General features: G+C 42.8%; 1 protein-coding gene across 1 annotated transcript in view; it reads right to left on the reverse strand.

Moving 5' to 3' along the window:
* Window positions 1–2144: 2144 nt before the first annotated feature.
* Window positions 2145–23307, reverse strand: part of RPRD2 (regulation of nuclear pre-mRNA domain containing 2) — a 2300864-nt gene continuing 2279701 nt past the window's right edge. The window contains exon 10 of the mRNA XM_044079912.1: window positions 2145–5255. Within this exon, the coding sequence (XP_043935847.1) occupies window positions 2548–5255 (2708 nt within the window). The 3' untranslated portion in view covers window positions 2145–2547. The remainder of the gene's footprint in view (window positions 5256–23307) is intronic.

A 23307-nucleotide genomic window follows, 5' to 3' on the forward strand; every position in this document is an offset into this window, starting at 1 on the left:
CATCAGATGCACATACAGGTTCACATGCTGAGAAAAGATAGATTTATCCCCTGCCATCTTAGCTAAGGAGAAACAATGCTGCCTAGGCCAACAAGGTGCTGTTGTCTTCCTCCACTTGTTTCACTCTAGGGATAAGAAGAATTAGTGGCAAAACATGCTAAAACAGATCTGACCAAATGAAGAAGTCATCCACTCCACTGTGCAAGCTACTGTACGTGGACAGAGTACTCTTCCAAAGACAATGAATACATACACTTCTCACCTCATAGCTCCCAAACTGTGCAACTTGAAGCAAGTGGCAGGTGACACTGGTTGTTGAAGGACTGCATGGATACAGTGTGCTTCACTATGGGGGGGCCAGGGTAAGCTGTGGTAATGACATCAAACCATGGAACTTTGATGACATATCTCAAAAATCAAGCAGTAAATGTACAACCAATACCACTGGAGATCCACAATCTAAGAGATGAAGCCACAGGTGAAAAAGTCTAGACAGTAACCAACACACCTTCAAATGGTAATTAAGGGACCAAATCCATGTGAACTGGCTGGACATGGGCATGCTCTGGATAAACACACAGGTGAGTAAATAAAGATGCAGTTCAGAAATTATCCTGCCATTCCACAAGGACAGTGCTGCAGCTGCACTTCTCGCACTTCTGAGGTCATCAGCAACAGCTGCTTCTCACTAAACAAGGGAGCTCATGGCTTACAAGAAATAAGACACCATCTCATAGGTGGTCTCATCACGAGAAGGATCTGATATAGTGTCTGGCTTCTGCTTGCCCGTCATGGCCCTGCTGGTGCAGCACATACCCCAGCCAGTCCCACAGTTGGGCTCCTTCCACAGGTGCCAGCATCAAGGTGTTAACTGAAGCCTTTAGCATTTGCAATTATCTTCTACGAGATGGAAGGTCAAAGCCTGAAATCTGTGGTAATACTGAACAGCGTAAATTAAAGTCCTGACTAGCAATCTAACAAATGCAGGGACACTTGAAAGTCTGAATAATTTAGGCACTTTTTATGCAACAAACATCAGGCTCAATAATGCAGGGACTAGTATAAAGAAATACAACAGTTTGCTTTGGCCAGAGGAGCAAATAAAGTCCAAAATGAGAAATTTCTGAACTGTGCCAAGCTTTATCAGAAGACAAGATTCCAACACTCAATGAAGAAGACCTCTAAAGCCAAACCAGGTTAGTGTACACTCTCACAACTGTGTATTTCATCCTAAACACATACCAGTTCCAGACCAAGTTAGCCAGCGGGAATAACCTTCTACATTTTCCAGCTCATGAAGGTGGTGAATCCAAAGTACACAGAGAAATGGCATATAAAGGAGCAAAAATCCAATGCTAGCATACAACTGGATTAATTAAAAGGCAAACCATTGCAACACATTTTGTTACAAGTAAAACCACATTCTTATGCAATTTCAATGGAAATTAAAGCAAGACAAAACTGCATTTTACCTGTAAGGTTGGGCGATTCCCACAAAAAAAAAAAAAGCACAACAATCGACAGTTAGCCCAAAAAAACTTGGATACAGACGCTCACAGGATGAGATTCTTTACAGAAAGGAAGAAGGGGTAGAAAACATCTCCTTTGTCTGACATCAGATTTTGAAATGTTGTTTACTACACTGTAGATTTTTCATACAATTACATTTGATCTGGTGTGTATTTCATTAATGACATCAAGACAAATGCCGAGGCTCACATTCCTAAATAGACTAATTTCTTCTGATCTTCTCTTAGCAAGTATGTGGCTTTCTGTATCTTACTTTTCAGGTAATCAGTGTAATATAACAAAACTGAATAATCAAGCTCTTTCACTGTTTTCAGGAGAATAAGCTAGGAGCTAAGTCTGGGGTTGTGCAAGACTGCTTTTGTTGCATTTTACCAATCAAATGGTTTAGTGCAGCTTTGGTATAAAGAAAGCCTATGAATCAAAATGCTTCAAATAATTATTTTCCTTGTGTCAACAGTGTTTCTTCTTTTTTAATCAACAGAAAATGTTTTCAGTCCAGTAACACATTTCTTGGTAAGAGGAAAATGACTGCTAACCTTTTTTGTAGGTTTTCCTTGTACTGATCACAGTTCTAACGCTATGCAGACTAAATGGAAAAACCTTCAAAAGCAGAATTAAAATAATGGGATTTTTATTCTTCCCAGTTCTTCTGAATGCTCTGACATTGCTGACAGCAGATTTTAATACAAAATACCAGATGGACAGAATTTTATTCCAATATTTTCAACATATTTAATATTTAGTCTGCTAATGAACTGAACACAAGTCGGCCCTATTCGAAGCCAGTTCTGTTTTGTTGCAATATTTTTTCAAAACAATATATTACATATTTATACATTTCCACAAGTGAAGCAGTGAGATGAAAGCTCTCTCACTTGCACGCACACACACATACATATATATATATATATATACATATACATACAAAGGTACACACGCATAAGCGTCCACACCCTCACACAAATGTTTTCCTGAACTACTGTCTGTTGCAGTTGAGAAAGTCAAAATTGCTCACTTTCAGTACCTAGGAGGAAGGAATGGGCGTTTTGGTGCATAGAAAGACTGCCCCCCTCCAAAAGGCAGTCTAGGCCTTTTTGGGCCATAATAGGGTCCTCTGGGTCTGAAGTCTGGACGTGGGTGTCTATATGTCAATCCAGGATCCTGAGGTGGAAGTGGACCAAGAAGAGGATTAGAATGTGGTGGTAAGTGATGATCCCCTGAAGGTGGTGGTAAGACTATATTTTCTTGAACTCGTCCAAGAGGGGGAACATTTAGATCACGCGGAGGAGGAGCCATATGGTCCCTTGGTGGACCCTGGTGCATAGTGAAATGTTCTTTTACAGTCCCTGGACGCATAGCACCATGATCTTTTAAAAATGGGTTTCCAACAAGTTCTACAGGAGGAGGAGCTGAAAATGGAATGCCACCATGTTCCACAGTCAAAGGTGGGGGAGGGGGAGGTGGTGGTGGTGGCGGCGGTGGTAATGGTAAAGGTAAAGGTGGAGGTATAGTAATATGAGTTAAAGGAATTGGAGTTTGTGGTTCATTTGAAAATGGACTAACTGGCTCCAATGGTGGTCTGTGAGGTGGAACTGAACGATCCATACTGAACAAGTTGCCACGATCTACAGGTGGGATAGATGGGGGACCACCAAAATCTCTTGGTGGCCCTGGAGGTGGACCAACCTGTTCTCTCTGATAGGGAGCACCTTGTTCCACAGGAGGAGCAACTGGACGTGGCAAATGATGCATCTGATGCTCAAAGGTAGAATTAAAGTTGCTGGTTCTGTAGTTGTTCATATGTTCCTGAAACTGCGGTATTGGATCTTCATACTGGGATTCAAAACTAGACATTATACTGCTCCCACCAACCGCAGGCAATTCAGAAGCACTTGAAGGATCACTGTCAAATGAATTATCTTCACTGCTTAAATCAAACCAGTTTCCTCTTGTACTCTCTCTACCATGCCCTCTATTTCCTTTACCAATTCCTCGGATAGATTCTACTGTCTGGATAGGTTCTCCAGGAATTCTGTTTATGGGTGGGTTATTGTAACAAACTGTCTCTATAGGAGCTCCTTTTCCTTCAGTACTGTCTGGCAAGTCTAAGCAAGAAGAGGACACTCTGGTCTCTATGGGGTACTGTTCTTGTTCATGATGTTCTAAAGGAGAAAGGGAAGCACCACCATGTCCAACTAAGGTATCTTCCTCAATACATACAGAACCCTGAACAACCTGTTTGCCATCAGATGGCTTCCGAGATGCATTTTTCAACATATTTTTAAACTCATTAGTTGTCGTTGCTGAAATAGGCAAATTTAATATTTTCTCTAAATTTGGTACAAGAGGTCTACCTGTAGAAGTTGGTGGGACATTATGAGACTGAAATGTTTGTCTACGCTGGATTGAGTGAGGGGAATCAGGGAACTGCTTCTGAGATGCACCTGTGGAAGAAGCTCTTGGCAAATTATTCTGTTTGGAGTCTGACGTGAAAAATATATCATGTTTACTAGGTGATGCTAATACCTCTGATGCCTGGTCACTCTCTCTAGGTAGACAATCACTATAAATATCAGGTGGAGACTGCTCATTGGAAAAAATTTCTGTTTCATCAAGGGAAGACATCACTGGAACAGAATAATCAGATGTGACACTAAACTCCAGAGATCTCTGACTGAAGCTGGTTTGTATTGGCTGGTACTCATCAAGTATATCAGAATCTCTACTTGCCTTCAGTATTGATTTGACAGGCTTTTTCTCAAGATTTGTTAATGCAACTTCTGGTGGCTCAAAATAATCAAAGTCAGGATAGTCTTCATCTTCAGGAAAAGAAGTATCAGGGAAAAATCCTTCCTGCGGGGAGTTTATCAGTGATGAGGGTTTCTCCAAATCATCTGTAGACCATCCATAAGCATTAGGAGATAAATCCACATCTTGGTTAAAGGAACTATAGGAAGGCACTGAGCTGGACAATTCCTGATTAAACCCAGTATCTCTGTTCTTAAGAGGTGACTTTGTGCTGCTGGGAGTTGTAGATCCAGAGCTAATAATAACTGATAACAAAGATGTTGTGTCAATATTAGTTGATGTTGGCTTGTCCATCATCTCATCTTGTGTTGGCGTCCCACTTCTTTCATCTCTTACAGGTGTTCCGTCCACATTGTCCATAGATGTACTAGTAGGACCACGATGAAAATCAGAACAACTTTCAGCTGCAAGACTGCTGGGTCCCAAATTGTTAAGAATTGGAATATTCAAGTTCAAAGTATTAAAACCTGGATTTCCCTTCAAGAAGTTATGAATTTTCATTTCTAGACTTGATGGTGAAGATGATGATTCGTCCTTTTTATCCTGCTCCAGGTTTGTTTTAGGAGTCTCTATGGGATGCTGTAAATCACTTGAAGCTTCTGCTAATAGAGGAGGAATGCTCTCCTGCAGAGAGCTAGAAAAGCTGACTGAACTTGACAGTGGTTCAAAACTGGTCGTTAAAAAGGCTGGACTCTCTTCAAACAATGGTTTACTCATAGATGTTGAAGACACTTCAGAAACCGAAGAATTAGGAGAATATGCAACAGTTCTTGGAGCAAAACAATGAAGACTTGAAGGGACAACTGTATCTTTCATAATGGAAACAGATGATGCTACTGATGTTGAGATGTTCTGAGCTGGAGTGCTACTTGAGGCAGATGCATTTCCAGCAACATTATGAAGTACAGGTGACAAACCTGAAAATCATATTTAAAAAAAAAGTCAACAAAGTGAAACAATAAATAGTTAAATTATGCAGCTACTTAAAACAAACTGTGCCTAAGTAACAGTGACTGACAAAACTAAAAAATACTTTTGACCATGTAGCTCTCCTTAATCTAGTCTAACAAGTGAAGTAAGAAACACTGGCAGTTCAGAGTCCTATCTACCTGGAAGCTACAGAAAAAGAAGTTATGTACTCACCATAACGTTCCATGTTTGTAGTCCATCCCGCCCTTCATTCTTACACATGGGTTTGGAGCCAATCCTTGGCTCAGACTCGGCCTTTTTACAAGCTCAAAGTCTTCTAGTTGGCTCGTGGCTAGGTAGGTATAGTACAGCTGTGTACACTTACCATAAATGTAGATGTTAGAGTGCATTCACTGCTGCAGTCAATAAATCTGGGTAATCTGCTGGCAGGTTGCCCTCAGTTGGCCTGAATAACAAAGTCTTGGGTCCTGCATCAGTTGCTGTCTCCTCTTCCATGATGTCAGATCGTCAGGGGTATAAAACATGCAGCCAACGCCATTTTAATCAATTTTTCTTGCCCCAGATGTCAGGTGCCCTCCAAATTGGGAGCAAAAATATATATAAATAAACGGCAAATATATAAATGCATTTTTAGAAACAAACTTTACCTTCAACTAAAAGCAAATACACCACAAAGGCTTTTGAGTATAGCAAAGGAAAGAAAAGGTATAGAATGGGGGATGGCGGGTGGGTAACCCGGACTGCAACAGTTTTTGGTAAGTGTACACAACTGTACTATGTTCTTCGTGTTTCACTGTTACAGTCATTACATTTGGGTAGAATCTCAAAGCTATGGATGGGAGGATGGAACTAAACAGCATTAGGAGCAGCTATAAGGCCCTGCAGGACTGCAGTGGCAAAGCCTGCCCTAGATTTAGAGGAGAGAGGTAAAATGATAATGCTTTGTAAAAGTATGAACAGAGCTCCAAGTAGCAGCTTCTAGAATGTCTTTGGTTGGGACCCCTCTGAGAAAAGCTGCTGAAGTAGAGGCAGCCCTGGTGGAATGTGATCTGATCCCCCTTGGGCACAGGTTTACCATGATGCAAATAGCAGAAATGAATGCAGTGGCTTATCCATTTAGAAATAGTTTGCTTTGATATAGCCTTCCCCTCTGATCCTGCAGCAAATGCTACCAGTAGTTGCTCAGACTTTCTTAGAGATTTGGCCCTGTTTAAGTAGAATCTTAGTTGTCTGTGTACATCCAATGAATGCAAACTCCGCTCCCCCTTGTTCTGCGGATTTGGGTAAAATGTTGGCGGGTGAATGGTCTGGTTAAGAGCCACACTGGATACCACCTAAGGCATAAAAGAAGGATTGGTCCTGAGGGCCACCCTGTCCGGGTAAAATATAATGAAAGGCTCCACTGGCATGAGAGCCTGTAGTTCTGAAACCTTTCTTGCTGAAGTGACTGCCAAAAGAAAAGCTGTCTTCCAAGACAGAAATGTTATATCTGCAGTAGCTGCTGGTTCAAAAGGAGGCAGGGTGAGTTTTTCCAGCACAAAATTGAGGTCCCATGCAGGAGTTGGTGCTCTCCTGGGAGGCCATAAATTTTTGGCCCCTCTGAGATACTGTTTAAGCAGTGGATGAGAAAAGAGGGGAGGTTCTGTGTTGTAATGAGCCGAGATGGCAGAGGCATGGATTTCTATTGAAGAAAATGATTGGCCCTTGTCAAGCATCTAAGTTAAGTACTGCAAAATCTGAGGATTATTGGGCTTTTCTGTGTCTATTCCCTGTGCTTGGTTTCCAAGCACAGAATCTCTTCCATTTATCAGCATAAGATTTTCTAGTACTAGGCCTTCTGGCTTCCAAAATGACATCCATCACAGGTTTATGAGAGATGTGGTTTGAATAATTAGTTGATCAGCCATGCTGCAAGATTCAGAGTTTGGAGCCAAGTATGTAGAATTTGAAAGTTCTGCTGAGACAGTAGATGAGGTGTTTGAGGCAAGTACCACGGAGGAAGGTGTGACATATTCCTTAGAAGCAGGTACCAGTGCTGGCGAGGCCAGTCTGGAGCAAATAGGATCATTTTTGGTTTTTCCTGTCTGACTTTTAGTAAGACCTTGGAGAGTAGAGGCAGAGGGGGAAAGGCAAAGACTGATAGGTTTTTCCAGCTGAAGGACAGAGCATCCACTTTCCATGCTTTTTTGTGATGAGTTCTTGTGCAAAATTTGTCCAACTGACAGTTTTGGGGAGAGGCAAACAGATCTGTGTCTGGGCTCCCCCATTTCTTTGTTAACCTGCTGAAGATTTGTGGATCCAATTTCCATCCGTGCAGGTCCATATGATTTCTGCTTAGGTCGTCTGCCAGAGTATTTTGCTTTCCTGGCAGGAATTGTGCTTGAAGATGTACTTGGTAAGTCGAGGCTGTGTTCCACAAGGCCATGGCAAGTCTGCAAAGGGGTTAGGAATGTGTACCCCCCCTGCTTATGTACCACATAACTGTGATGTTGTCCGTCCTCATCAGTAGTTGTCCTGGATGAAGCAAGTCCTTGAAGGCTGTCAGAGCATTCTGAACAGCTAGCATTTCTTTCTGGTTGATATACAGATGCATTTGGTTTGGGCTCCATTTGCCCTGAATGCATCTCCCTGCCAGGTGGGTCCCCCAAGCATAGTCTGATGCATCTGTAGTTAGGGTTTTGGTGGCAGGGGGTAGAGTGAATGACAGTCCCTTGTTTTGGTGACATGTCTCTGCCACCAAAGAAACTCCTGTTGCAGGCAGGGAATGAGAGGAATCATCGTTTCCAGGCTGTGACAATGTTGACTCCATAAACTTTTTAGGTACCATTGAAGTTTCCTCATATGCAGTCTCGCATATGGAATCAGTACAATGCAGGATGCCATGAATCCCAAAGCCTGCAGAATTTGTCTTGCAGATAACTGGGTTTTTGTTGCCATTTGTATGTTGTCAGTTGCCTTTGTTTGTCTGGCGAGAGGTAAGCCATCTGGGTAGTTGTATGCAAGTTGCACCCAGAAATGTAATTATTTGAGAGGGTACCAGTTGTGATTTCTTTTCGTTTATGGTGTACCCTAGGCATGCTAGAAGCCTTTTTACAAACTCTAGATGTTGAAGATGAGTGTCCTTGTCCTCTGCTTGAATGAGACAATCATCCAGATAAGGATAACTTTGGATGTTTCTTTGTCTGCAGAATGCAATTACTGGTACCAAGCACTTCGTAATGACCCTGGACGCAGTAGATAAGCCAAAGGGTAGTGCAGAGAATTGGTAATGCAAAAAACCTGCTTTGAAGCGGAGGTATCTTCTGCATGATTCCCTTATTGGGATATGCAGGTATGCCTCTTTTAAGTCTAGAGTTACTAACCAAGCATTCTTGCCTAGCATAGGCAGTAGCTGCTGCAAGGTCAGCATTTTGAATTTTGGAATGTCCAGGTACATGTTCAGAATTGATAAGTCCAGTATTGGACGCCATGAATTGTCTTTTCTGGGTACCAGGAAAAGTCTTGAATAAAATCCTTGTCCTTTTCTGGTACCGGTTGAATAGCCCCATATCCATGAGGGATATAACTTGTTTCTGGGCCTCTGCCCACTGGTTTTGTGGCAGATCCGGCCATCCGTTTGGAATTGGCAAAGTATGGAAATGAAATCTGTACCCCTGGGATACTATGTTTAATAACCACTTGTCCTGGGTAATTAACTGCCAGTTTTGAGCATGAAGTGTTAGTTATCCCCCCAAGGGGGCTGCCAAAAGATAAGTGCTTGGAGATGGTAGAGGAAAGTCATTGAGACTGCTTACTGTAGGGTTGTCCTTTGTTTCCTCCAGATTTGGAGATCATTGTTGGTTTTGGACCTCAATGGTCTGTCTGTCTTTTTCCTTGCGTTTTTTGTGAACTCCGGTAGTCAGATTGCTAACCGATGACATTTCAGGGTAGTTAAATCTTGAACCAAAATATTTAGAAGCAAAAATATACAGACGCTTAATGGTACGTTGGTTAAATTTAGCACAAAACCGACAGCAAGGTTATTTGAACTGTCTGACTTGTCTTTTGCAGTAGTTTACGTTGTGATCAGGGCTTAGGCAAGGAATACAGTACAAATGAAAATCCTTATGAGGTATTTGCTTCCCACAAGTAATGCAATTATTAACTTTTACTGACATTGGTAAGAAGCAAGAAAAAGTTTCCCCAACGGGGTACTTAGCTTTAAGACTTCAGTTCTGAAACTCGAATACGAAAATTTCAGGAGTCGGCCGACCGGCACTTGCGAACTGCTTCTGGCACCGCGCGGCAAGAAAGACTGATTAAAATGGCGTCGGCTGCATGTTTTATACCCCCTGACTACCTGACTTCACGGAAGAGGAGACAGCAACCGACGCAGGACCCAACACTTCGTTATTCAGGCTGACTGAGGGCAACCTGCCAGCAGATTACCCAAATGTAATGACTGCAACAGTGAAACACGAACAACATCCCATGGTGCACCAGTACAATCCCCAGATCTTGTTTGCTGCTAACTAAGAAATAATAAAAAAAAAAAATGCAGAAAAAAAAACAATAATAAAAGGTCTCCAAGTTAATAATAACAATTTTTTTCTGTCTCCAGATCATTCAAGTATGGGGGTAGGAGGGTGGGTTTGTAAGAATGAAGGGCAAGATGGACTACAAAGACGGAACGTTATGGTGAGTACATAACTTCTTTATGTTCTGTAGTCCTATCTCGGCTTCATTCTTACACATGGAACATCATCCATAGCGCCTTATTCTTGGGTGGCTCAAGGAAAAATACTCCCGAGTACCGTGGAACCAAAGGATGCTCTACCCCTGGAAGTCAAATCCAATTTGTAATGAGTAATAAATGTGTGAGGGGTAGCCCAAGTTGCTGCTGCACAGATATTAACAAGTGGGATCCTGGCTTGAAAGGCTGCTGAAGTAGATTGAGATCTCGTAGAATGAGCCTTAATTTTGAAATGTAAAGGCTTACCATCAGAAGAGTAAATGTAAGCTATACAGCTAGAGATCCAATTAGAGGGGGTCACTTTGGAAACTGGTAGACCTAATCTGGAGTCGGAGAAGGAAATAAATAATTGGTTTGACTTCCTGAATTCCTTAGTCCGGTGCAAATAAAAACGTAATTGTCTATGAACATCCAATTGGTGAAACCTGTGTTCTGCTGCATTGGAATGATTAGGGAAGAACACCTGAAGTTCTATGGATTGGTTCAAAGTGTTATGGGAACAGACTTTGGGGACAAAGGATGGATTAGTACAAAGAAATACTTGTCTTTGTGAAATATCAGATAAGGGGGTTTGACAGACTGTGCTTGTAACTCTGACACTCGTCTAGCAGATGTGATTGCCACCAGAAACAAAGTTTTCCAAGACAGAAATTTCAAAGGAGATGAATGAGCTGGCGCAAAGGGTAAAGACGTTAATTTGGAAAGAACAAAATTCAAGTCCCATGAAGCAAACAGCTCCTGAAGGGGAGGTCTTAAAGTGGCACCTTAAAGGAAAGTTTTGCACAACCTATGTGACATTACATTAGAATCTTGTAGACCTAGATGAAAATTAGAAATCGCTGCCAACTGAACCCTAATTGTGGCAGCCGCAGATTCCTGGTGGAAAAGTTCAGACAAGAATTCCAAAACCACTGGAACAGAAGCAGTATAAGGGTCAACATTCCTTTCCTCAACCCAGATAGAGAACGTCCTCCATTTACTGGAATATAATTTCCTAGTGGAGGGTTTATGAAAAGATGTAAGGATATGAATCATGGAGGGTGAGAAGTCGTGAAGCCTGGCTAGGGATGGAACTGGAGTAGCCAAGCTGTCAAATTAAGGGTGTGCAGGCTGGGGTGAAGCGAGCCAGAGATGTGCGTCAAGAGATCTGGCACTGGGTCCAGAGTTCATGGATGGTTTAAAAGGTGAGGCCCGAGGAAGGGGAACCAAACTTGTCGAAGCCAGTAAGGAGTAATGAGGATAAGTTTACTTCCCATCTGTTTCGCTTTCTGAATCACCTTGGATGTGACAGGAAGGGGAAGGTAAGTATAACGGAGACCCAGAGTCCAAACGTCAACAAGTGCGTCTCTCGTCGACTCCCCCCCCCCCCCCGGAGGGGGGATGAGGGAGAAATAGCTGCTGCATTTGGCAATGATTGGGCTGGCAAAGTGATCGCAGCAAGGCTGTCCCCATCTGCGGAAAATCTGCTCCGCTATTTCCTGATTCAGAGACCACTCGTGAGGCATCAAAATTGCCCGGCTGAGTTTGTCGGCTATCACGTTGGTTGTCCCTGGGATGTGTGCCGCCACCAGAAAGCGCTGGTAAGAAATCGCTCATTTCCAAACCCGAATGGTCTCCCGACAGACATCTCACAGAAGATCACCAATCAGACACAGAGAGAGAAGAAAGGGAAAGTGGGAGGACTAGGTCATCTAACTTAAACGGGCCTAGTCCTGGTTGGAGAAAGAAGGGCGAAAACCTAGGTCCTCCAACTAAAACGGACCTAGAAGAGGAAAGGTTCAGAAAGATAAATCTAACAGTCTCGCACACACATTCGAGAAAAAATAATCTAAGTCAAGGAAAGAGAACAAAGGTCAAAAACCCCATTCTAACTGCAATACAAAAATACGGAGAGGTCCGCAAGCAAAAGCTATTTTAAGCTAAGAACACACTCAGAAAAAACTTATCTAAATTGTACAAAAATACTGGACACAGTGTAAACTACACGCAAAGGTGCCTAAAACCACTAATATCAGCTATTAGAATATATATATATATATATATATATATATATATATATATATATATATATATATATATATATATATATCTATATATCAAGCCCAGAGAAAAACTAACTGGCACACAGAATAGCAATGAAAACGATAAAGGCTAATGTCTGTTCTCAGAAAACACAGGAAGAAACCCAGTAAACGTTAAACTATCTAACTACAAAACAACACTAGAAACAGCTATATAAAGATATCTAATATTAAAAACGGTAGAATATAACCAAAAAATCAGCAAAAATGTGTTAGACTTGGCCACTATGCCAAGAAGAAGCACATCCGAACTTGTCGACGCAGCAAACGAGATCTGGGGATTGTACTGGTGCACCATGGGATACCTACCTAGCCACAAGCTAACTAGAAGACTTTGAGCTTGTAAAAAGGCTGAGTTGGAGCCGAGAATCGGCTCTGAACCTATGTGTAAGAATGAAGGCAAGATAGGGCTACAGAAAATCTAAGGTTCATACCCTCTGCAAAGCCACATCTACAAAGGCACAAGCAGAAGTAATTCCACATCTGAGAAAAGTCACAGATTAAAATGGTAAATGGCTAGCTTGTTTTTCAAAATGTGAACGGCTATGAAATTAAGCCATTAACTGTAAAGAGGAGTGTTCTTGAGCTTCAAGAAGTCAGATTTTTAAGAAGCATAGTAGTATCCCGGGTGCCCTGGTGGATACCACTGAACTAACATGGATGTGGAAGCAGGTTCTATTTCGCAGTTAAGCTTTTACATTTTTATGGAATTAAGTGATCTGAAGCCATACAGTATGTGCCTGGACAAAGATTATCAGAGGAGGCATCCTCTCAACCTCTTTGCTCAAGAATGCTGTACAAAGCAAACAAAATAAACAGGGGAGACAAAGGTCCAAATCACTGACAATTTTTAATTACTACTTTAATTCACTTAAAAAATAGAACAGGTTTTGCAAAAACATACATCTTAACAAAAAATAATGAAATACCAATAGTCTTATTACTGACTTGACAGTAATCTTCAGTGATTTACCAGAAAAATAAAACAATTACAAAGTACAAGACAAAAAGATGAGGCAAAATCAGGGACAGTTGAAAGACATGGGGGAGAGGCGATGCCAATACTGAAAACAACTCCCTTGGTGTGCCCATCTCACTGCTTTACTATGCAAATACAGATGTACAAGTGGAAGCTCCCTGTCCTGCATTAATCTGTATAAGGAAGCAGTTTATTAGCCTACTGTTTTACTACATTTTAGCCTGAAGGGATTGGAGTTTTTATTCTTATTCTGCAAGATAAATAAATAATTACATACTCACCATAATTATGCATTTGTGTTGTTCAGTTTCATTCATCCTCATTGAATGGTTTTGGATCCAATCCTTGGATCTGACTTGGCCACTTTCTTTACATTCTAGGATCTGACTCTCGAGCTTCTTCCCTACCCATAACTCCCCTGATCACTGTACCACCTCAGATTGAGTTTGCTGCTATTATACAATATGACAACAAGGTACCTCAAAAGTTAGCTATGACAGAAGAGAGAGAGCTGAAAGATCAGGAGCTCAAACAAGAACTATGGTTACTAACAATTCTATTATGTATTTCCCAAAGACATGGATAGGGGGAAGGTGGGAGATAAGATGAGGAAGAATGAAAATGGACAACACAGATGCATAGTTATGGTGAGTACATAACTTTTATATCCGATGTCACTTTCATTTGTCCCTCAACGAATGTGACAGAGCCCACAACTACAATTATATTGGGTGGCCCTCATGGAAGGATGCTATGGCGAACTGCAGAACTAAATGCTGCTTTGTTCCTGGAGATGCTGTCCAATTTGTAATGAGAAATAAAAGCATGGGCATTAGACTATCTGGTAACTGCATAAATGTCATCAATGGAGGCTCTAGACCAAAAAGCAGCTAATGTAGCCACTGACCTAGCTGAATGAGCTGTTGGTTATCTTAGTAAGGTCAGGCCTCATCCATTTAGCTAGTGTGGTTTTTGAAACTGGTTTTCCTATCTTGTTATTGGAGAATGAGACAAACAGCTGATCATTTTTTCCTGAACTCCTTAGACCTATGCAGGTGAAAATTAAGTTGCCTATGGACAACTTAAAGAAAAACAATTTAAATTTAATTAAAAAACTTTAAGAGATGAAGGGCATATTCACTTGTATTGTCCAATTTAGGAAAGAAAATTGGTAAACTCATCACTTGACTGATGTTCAACTCACGATGCCACTTTTGGTAGAAAAGAAAGATTAGTGCATAGGATAACTCTTTTCTTGAGAAAAATCAAATATGGTGGTTTTGAAGATACTGAGTTCTGATACTCATTGTGCTGATGTGATAGCTACCAAAATCAAAGTTTTGCAAGGTAGAAACCTAAGATCTACTTTAGCTGAAGGCTCAAACGGTTGCTGTACCAGTGTCTAATACCAAGGTCAGATCCCAAGGTGGAGTGGGATCTCGAACTGGAGGTCTAAGTAAAAGTGTACCTTTTAGAAACGTCTTGCATAACATGGAAGAAGCTAAAGAAGCATGATCTCCGATGTAGTAGTTGGAGATGGCTGCCAGCTGAACTTTAATGGTGGAGAACTCACCCTGGTTTAAAAAATGGAGGAAAAGAAATCAAAAATAGCTGGGACTGGAGCAGTGAAAAGATCCAAGTCTCTCTGATGGGCCCACAAAGAAAATCTTTTCCATTTATTTTTATAAATTTTCCTAGATGAAGGTTTGTGGGACAAGAAAAGAATTTGACAAACTAGGGAGGAAAGCCTGGAATGTCTAGCCATCACTGGAATTGGAGAAACCATGTGGTCAACTAGAGGCCTGTAATACCCGGATGAATCGCCCCTGAGGGGTGTGACAGGAGGTCTGTAATGGGATCCAGTGTCCAACGTGGACATAACTAGGGGAGACCATCTGAAGGGTAACCACATCTGCAGAGGTCAAGTAAGGGACAATGAGGATTAACTTGCTTTTCAACCAGTAAGGTTTCTGAAGAAATTTGGGTATGAGAGGCAGGGAAGGGTAAGCGTAAGGGAGGCTGGAGAGGGCCAAACGTGGACTAGAGCATCCCTCAGTGACTGTCCCAGAAGGGGAATTAGGGCAAAAAAACAGCTCCATTTCTTGTTGATGGGATAGGCAAATAGGTTGCAGCACAGTTGACCCCATTTGTGGAAGATCGTATATGCCACTAACTGAATGAAAGACCTCATGAGGCATTAGCATGGTCCTTATGAGTCTGCCTGCAAGGATGCTGGATTTCCCCGGTATGTGTGTCACTACCAGAAAGCAGTTGGAGGAGAATGCCAATCACCAAGCCCTCAATGCTTCTTGGCACAGGGGATAGGACCTGGTTCCCCCCTGTTTGCTGATGCATCAAGACTCCTGACATGTTGTCTGTCTGAATAGCAATAGTTCCTAGTGGAAGAAAGCTCTGAAAGGCCTGCAACGCTACAAAAGCACCACTCTCATCTCTAAAACATTATGCAAACTGGTCTCATCTTGTGACCATATGCCTTGAACTGTTCATCCCAAGTAATGCCCCCCCCCCCCACACACACACACACACACACACACCTGGGAGGTGTCCATGGTCAATGTGGTGTACAGGGAAGGGAGGCATAAATGGGCACCCTTGACAAATCTCTCTGGAATATATGCACCACAACAGGGATTTTCTGTAAACTGGAGATAATTTTATCAGATGTCGTAAAAGGTGTCTATGAAAGGACTGATGCACTTCAAAAGTCCACTGAAGAATTCATATATAGAGATAAGCAGTGGGTATTAAAGTTATTGCAGCAGCCATCAATCCTAGGGCTTTGAATACTATTCTTACTGGGGGAGAAGGATGAGAAAAAAACCTGACTGACAAGCAATTTAAAGGTAAAAATTCTATTTTGAGGTAGAAGAACTAGACAATTAACTGTATCTACATGAGCCTCTATAAGCTCCAAAAAATGAAATGGTTGAAGATGCGACTTTCCAGATTTATCATAATTCCCTGGGATTGAGATACTTTAAGTAGTTCTGAGTCCTTTCTAGAAGGTGTCTGGTTGGTGCAGTAAGGAGCCAGCCATCTAAATAAGGAAACGCACTGAATCCGTGCAGTGTTAGATGAGCTACTACCATTGCCATGCATATGAACACCCTGGGGCTGTGGTGAGACCGAAGGACAGGGCTCTGAACTAGTAAAGACAGTCTCTCAGCTGGTAGCGTAGGTATCTCTGAAAGTGCCTTTTCATTTTGATGAGATATGCACCTTTTAGATCGAGAGAGCACATCCAGTTGTCCTTCTGTAGGGGGAGGCAGAATGGACTGAACTGTGACCATCCGTAATTTGGAATTCTTTACAAACTGGTTCAGATAACTGAGATCCAAAATGAGTCTCAGTTTTCTTTGGCACTAAAAGGAACCATGAGTAAATTCCGGATCTTCCTTGGTCTGGGAGGAACTCTTGGAAGACTCTTTTCTCTAGCTGCTTTTGAAACTCTAGAGCTGCTAACTTCCTCCGATTGGATGGAACATTAGGGAGACATTTCCTTTACCTTTGGGGAGCTTGTAAAAAGGAATGAAACATCCTCTTGATACGAGTCCTTTGCACCCATAAATCTTTTGTGATGGCCATCCAGGCTTTTGAGTGCAAGGACAAACATCCCCCAACTGCCTCCAGAGATGGACGGGTTGGGCAACCTCTCAGGAACACTGAAAGTATCGGTCAAAGAAAGAATCCTGAGACCCTTGATTCTGCGGACCCCCTCTGCTGTGTGGATGGCGTTTTCTGTTGAAGTTGTTTCCCCTTCTACCTCTGGGGGGGAAATTCTCCACGTGACTCTTGGAAAGGTCCTTGAGATTTCCAGAACTACATGTTTTTACAACCATGTTGATTCCTAAAAAAGGGTCTCTGTGGGGCAGAAAAGTGGATTCCCACAGCAGATAAGGTCTTCCTTCTCACTGTGAAAGACCATCTCTGTTGGCCCAAACAAGGAAGATCCATCTACGGGTGCATTGATGACTGATGCCTTAAAGGGCTCAGCGAAATCGCACAACTCCATCCAGGCATGTCTCTTAATGGCTATGCCTGAACCGGCAGCGAGTGAGGAACCCTCATGTAAGTGCGAGAGTAACCTCATGGACACATTAATAATGGAGTGTAGGGTGGCTAGTTATGAGAAGGAGTTCTGTTCCTCTGCGGACATGGACCCAGGGGAAGAGTTACAGTTCCTTGACCAAGTCCTTCTGTAACCTAGTGGAAAGCGCCAAATAATTCAGCGACTGTAAAGCAAAGGTAGTCAATGCATACACTTGCTTCCCAAACCTGTTCAATGCCTTAGACTCACTGTTAGGGGGATGGAGAGAGAAGCTCTGTTCAGCCAACTCCTCCTTATTGGGTGCCGCAACAACCATGGTATCCACAGGGATACCCTTGGTCCAGTGTTGTCTGCCAGTAGCAGCACTCAATCTTGTCCGGATATTTGGGGATCGGGTCTATGGAGTCTGGTTCTTTCCATGCACTGTGGGAGACTAGGTCTATCAGCTCATCAGCAGGGGGGGTATCAAAGACGTAGATGGCCCAGACCCAAAGGTTTCCCAAGAAAGCAGATTTCTCCTGGGAAGGGGTTTGGGAAGACCAAACACCTTTCTGGCATAGGATATCTAAAATGTCTTCAAATGAGACATCATCAGGTAGAGATCTAGGAGACCCTTTCCCTTCATCAAAATCAGCATCTTCTTTGAGGAATTCCTGTGGGAATCCAGGTGCCTCCTGTTGCTCAACCTCTTCTGAGGGACCTCCTCAGTGGGATATTCGGACAAAGCGTCAGAAAAAACAGCGAGTTCACTGGAGGGAACTGCTTGGCAGCTCATCTCGGCTGGCTGTCCCTGAGATGTAGGATAAAAAGACTCGAGCACAGGATCAAAGAGGGAGCAGGACATGGATCCAAAGAAGCAAGAGTCAAAACTACTCTGGGATGAAAGAAAACCCTCTCCACCAACTTAAAGGGATAGGGGGTCAGGGGAAAAGTACAGCTGTGTACACTTACCATAAATGTAGATGTTCCGAGTGTATTCACTGTTGCAGTCATTACATTTGGGTAATCTGCTGGCAGGTAGCCCTCAGTCAACCTGATTAACAAAGTCTTGGGTCCTGCGTCAGTTGCTGTCCCCTTCTTCCATGACGTCAGGTCATTACGGGTATAAAACATGCAGCCGACACCATTACATCAGTTTTTCTTGCCCCAGATGTCAGGTGCCCCCCAAATGGGGAGCAAAATATATATAAGTAATTAAAAATACAAAAATATACCTCCGAACAAAAGCAAATACACTAAAAAGGCTTTTAATCATAGTAACAGAAAGTAGTGGTATAGTAACAGAAAAACAGGGGGCTGGAGGGAGGGTAACCAGGACTGCAACCATGAATACACTTAAACATCTACATTTATGGTATGTGTACACAACTGTACTATGTTCTTCGTGTTCTGTTGCAGTCATTACATTTAGGTAGATTCCCAAAGCTATGGTTGGGAGGATGGATTTATATCGCATTACAACCAGCTAAAAGGCCCTGCAAAACAGCAGTGGCAAAGCCAGCTCTGTATTTAGAGAAAATTGGTAAGTGATAATGCTTGGTGAACGTATGAACTGAACACTAGGGAGCAGCTTCTAGAATATCCCTGGTAGGAACACCTCTATGAAAGGCTGTAGAAGTAGATGCAGTCCTGGTGGAATGAGATCTGATCCCCTGGGGGATAGGTTTTTCCATGGGGCTTATAGCAGAAATTAATGCAATGGCTTATCCATTTAGAAATGGTTTGTTTTGAAATAGCCTTCCCCTGTGCCCCTGCAGCAAATGCTACCAGCAGTTGCTCAGATTTTCTTCGAGATTTAGTCCTGTCCAAGTAGAATCTAAGTTGTCTGTGTACATCCAATGAATGCAGAATCTGCTCCCCCTTGTTCTGTGGATTGGGAAAGAAAGTTGGCAAAAGAATGGACTGATTAAGAGCCACACTGGATACCACCTTGGGCATGAAGGATGGATTAGTCCTGAGTGACATCCTGTCTGCATGAAAGAGGATGAAAGGCTCCACTGCCATAAGGGCCTGTAATTCAGATATCCTTCTAGCTGAAGTGATTGCTAAAAGGAAGGCTGTTTTCCAAGAAATAAATTTTAAGTTTGCAGTAGCAGCTGGCTCGAAAGGAGGTAGAGTTAGTTTCCCCAATACAAAGTTAAGGTCCCAGAGGCAGGGTTGGAGCTTTCCTGGGTGGTCTCAAGTTTTTGGCCCCTCTGAGATACTGCTTTAGCAGAGGATGAGAGAAAAGGGGGGGGGGGTTCTGTGTTGTAATGAGCTGAAATGGCTGAGGCATGGATTTTTATGGAGGAAAAAGACAGGCCCTTGTGAAGCATCTCAAGTATTGCAAAATCTGAGGTAAACTGGGTGCTGCTGTGCTCATCCCTCGAGACTGATTCCAGGCACAGAATATTTTCTATTTGTCAGCATAAGATTTTCTAGTACTAGGTCTTCTCGCCTCCAAAATGACAACCATCACAGGTTTGCTGAGGGATGCTAAGGGGGGATTTAAGTGATTAGCCAAGCTGCAAGATTCAATGTTTGGAGCTGAGGGTGCAGAATTTGGTTTAACTGCTGAGACAGTAAGGAAGGTGTCTGAGGCAGTTGTCATGGAGAAATTTGTGACATACTGCGCAGGAGCGGGTACCAGTGTTGGCAAGGCCGGTCTGGAGCAATCAAAATCATTTTTGCTTTGTCCTGCTTGAATTTTAGCAGAACTTTGGAGAGCAGAGGCAGAGAGGGAAAGGCATAGACTGACAGTTTTTTCCAGCTGAAGGACAGAGCATTCACTTTCCAGGCTTTTTTGTGAGTTCTTGTGCATAATTTGTCCAACTGGTAGTTCTGGGATGAGGCAAAAAGATATAGGTCTGGGATCCCCCATTTGCATGTCAACATGTTGAAAATCCGTGGTTCCATTTTCCATTCGTGTGGGTCCCTGAGATTTCTTCTTAGTTCGTCTGCCAGAATATTCAGCTTTCCTGGCAGGAATTGAGCTTGTAGTTGTACTTGGTAGCTCAAGGACGTGTTCCACAATGCCATGGCTAGTCTGCAGAGGGGGTAGGAATGTGTACCCCCCTGCTTGTTTACGTAGCACATAACCGTGGTGTTGCCCGTCTTTACCATTAGTTGTCCTGGATGAAGGTAGTCCTTGAATGCTGACAGTGCATTCTGTACAGCTAGCATTTCTTTTTGATTGATATGAAGGTGCATTTGATTTGGGCTCCATTTGCCCTGAATGCACTTCCCTGCCAGATGAGCCCCCCATGCATAGTCTGCTGCGTCTGTAGTTAGGGTTTGGGTGGCAGGGGGTGGTGTGAATGGCAGTCCCTTGTTTTGGTGGCAGGCCTCTGCCCACCACTGGAACTCTAGGCGCAGGCAAGGTATGATAGGAATCATTGTTTCCAGGCTGTGACAATGTTGACTCCATAAACTTTTTAAGTACCACTGAAGTTTCCTCATATGCAGTCTTGCATATGGAATTAGAAGAATGCAGGAGGCCATGAACCCCAAGGCTTGCAGTATTTGTCTTGCAGATACCAGGGTTTATGTGGTCACCTGTTTGAAGCAAGTCACCAAATGAATTTGCTTTTCTGGCATAAAGAAAGCCATCTGGGCAGTTGTATTCAAGCTTGCACCCAGGAATGTGTTTTTTTGAGACGGTACCTGCTGTGATTTCTTTTCGTTTATGGTGTACCCCAGACAAGTTAAGAATGGCCTGGTTTTCTGCCTGAATTAGACAATCATCCAGGTATGGATATATCAGAATATTTCTTTGCCTGCAAAATGCAATTACTGCAGCCAGGCATTTTGTGAACACCCTGGGCGCAGTAGACAAGCCAAAGGGCAGTGCAGAGAACTGATAATGCAAGTAGCCTGCTTTGAAGCGTAAGTATCTTCTGCAAGATTCCCTGATTGGGATATGCAGGTAAGCCTCTTTTAAATCTAGAGTTGCCAAACAGGCATCCTTGCCTAGCATAGGAAGTAACTAGTGAAGAGTCAGCATCTTGAATTTTGGAATGTCCAGAAAGGTGTTTAGAGTAGACAGGTCCAGAATTGGACGCTGCCATGATTTGTTTTTTTTTCTGGGTACCAGGAAAAGTCTGGAATAGAAACCTTGTCCCTTTTTCCTCTTCTGGTACTAGTTGAATAGCCCCCATGTTTAGGAGGGAAAGTACTTGTTTCTGAGCCTCTGCCCACTGATTTGGGGGCAGGTCTGGACACCCGTTTGGAGTTGGCAACGTGTGGAAATTAAATCTGTATCCCTGGGACACTACATTTAAAACCCATTTGTCCTGGGTTATAAGTTGCCAGTTTTTTGCATGAAGAGCCAGTTTTCCCCCCAAAGGAGCGGCTGAGAGGTAAGTGCTTGGTAATGTTAAAATAAAGTCATTGAGACAGTTTACCATAAGGTTGTGTCTTGTTATCTCCAGATTTGGAAGTGGAAGCACCCACTGCTTAGTTCTGAAAGTCCCTTGGGACCGAAACCTGGTGCTTTTGGAGTGCCTGGGTTTGGCTTGAGTGGCTATGGAAGGAGCTAGAAAGGACCAGTTCTTAGTAGGCCAGTGCCTACTAAATCTTGGAGGTTGAACTTGTAAAAAATCTTTCACAGTTTGCATAGATTTAGCTTTATCTTATTTAGAACTTCTTCAGCCTTACTGCCAAACAGACGGTCCTGCTGCAAAGAAGCATCCAACAGTTTTACTTTAACATGATCAGGCAGAGATGGCTCCTTAAGCCAAGCATGCCTTCTAAGCACACACCCAGTAACAACAGCCGTACAAGAGGCCTCTAAAGAATCAAAACCACATTGCAAAGTATGTTTTCCAACTTGTTCAGCTGAATGCAATAAATCCTGTAAATCTTTATTTTCAACACAGTCAAAAATCAACATCATTTTCTGTTTAAGCAGCCCCATGATATACTGCTGACATTTTAGCATATGGAATTGACAAGTTTAAAGCCCTGATTGCCAAGGTTGCAGAAGTATAAACCTTTTTACCCCATCTATCCAGCGCCCTGGAGTCTCTATCAGAAGGGGTAGGATTTTTAGCAGTAGACGCCTTAATGCCCTTGGGGCCCTGAGAAATGGTTTCAGGGTCCGCAACAGGGTTTTTGAAAAGGAATTTGTGGGATTCAGGAACCCTGTAGTATCTGTCTGGTTTACTAGGGGCCGGAAGCAGTGAATCAGGGGCCATGCTGGATTCCGAAAACACAACAATGTCTAGTACAGGAGGTATGGCCAAAGGCCTATGCTGAGGAAAAAGGAGAAAATCCCTAAGCCTCTTTTTGGATTCTAAAAAATCCTGACTTTCCCAGTGGAAATGCTCCCTTAAGGTATGTAAAGTTGCTCCAAAAGAAAAATCTTCAGGGGGAAAAGCAGAGGGAATGGAATCCTCTGCATCAGAGTCCTCATAAGTAGGTACGGACAAAATCCAGGTCATTAGAAGAGTCAGAAGAAACAGAATCCTGTTCAGATGATTTATAGTCCAGTTCAGCCCTAGGCCTCTTAGAAGGGGGGGGGGAACTACCCCTGATTAGAGTAATTAAATCTTCAGCCATTTTGATAACTTGTTTTTTAGGCATAGGGGCCTGAACATGTGGCCTGGGCGTAGTTTTTTAAGATATAGACCGAGATTTAGGCCTTAGTATTGAAGGTGGAGTCGGTTTAATATGCAAATCTGTAGGCCTGAATACACCCTCAGAAGCCGGTGTCTGCTCAGCGGCTACGGATCCATCCAAGGTGGAGACATCCGCGGGTTCCTTAGGTGAAGCATCTCGCGGCATACCGGACTCAGAATGGGTCTCAGTAGAGGCCTGCGAATCAGAAGTAGCGGGTATCAGGGGCCGCGAAAGTGCCTCACTGAGTACCGGCGAACTGGCAACTAGCTTAGGAGAAGCATCGTCGGCAGTTTTGGACCTCAACGACCTGTCTCAATCTTTTTCTTTGCGTTTTTTTCTGTATTCCGGTAGTCGGATGGCTAACCAATGTCATTTCTGGATAATTAAACCGAGAACAGAAATATTTAGAAGCAAAAATGTACAGACGACGGATAGTGCGCTGATTAAATAAAGCACAAAACCGACAGCAAGGTACGTAGTGGTCAGGGCCTAGGCAAGGAATACTGTACAAATGAAAATCCTTATGAGGTATTTGCTTCCCACAAGTAATACAATTATTAACTTTTACTGACATCGGTAA

This window comes from Protopterus annectens, chromosome 8.part0 (assembly GCF_019279795.1).
Source record: "Protopterus annectens isolate FY-2018-M chromosome 8.part0, PAN1.0, whole genome shotgun sequence".
NCBI lineage: Eukaryota > Metazoa > Chordata > Ceratodontiformes > Protopteridae > Protopterus > Protopterus annectens.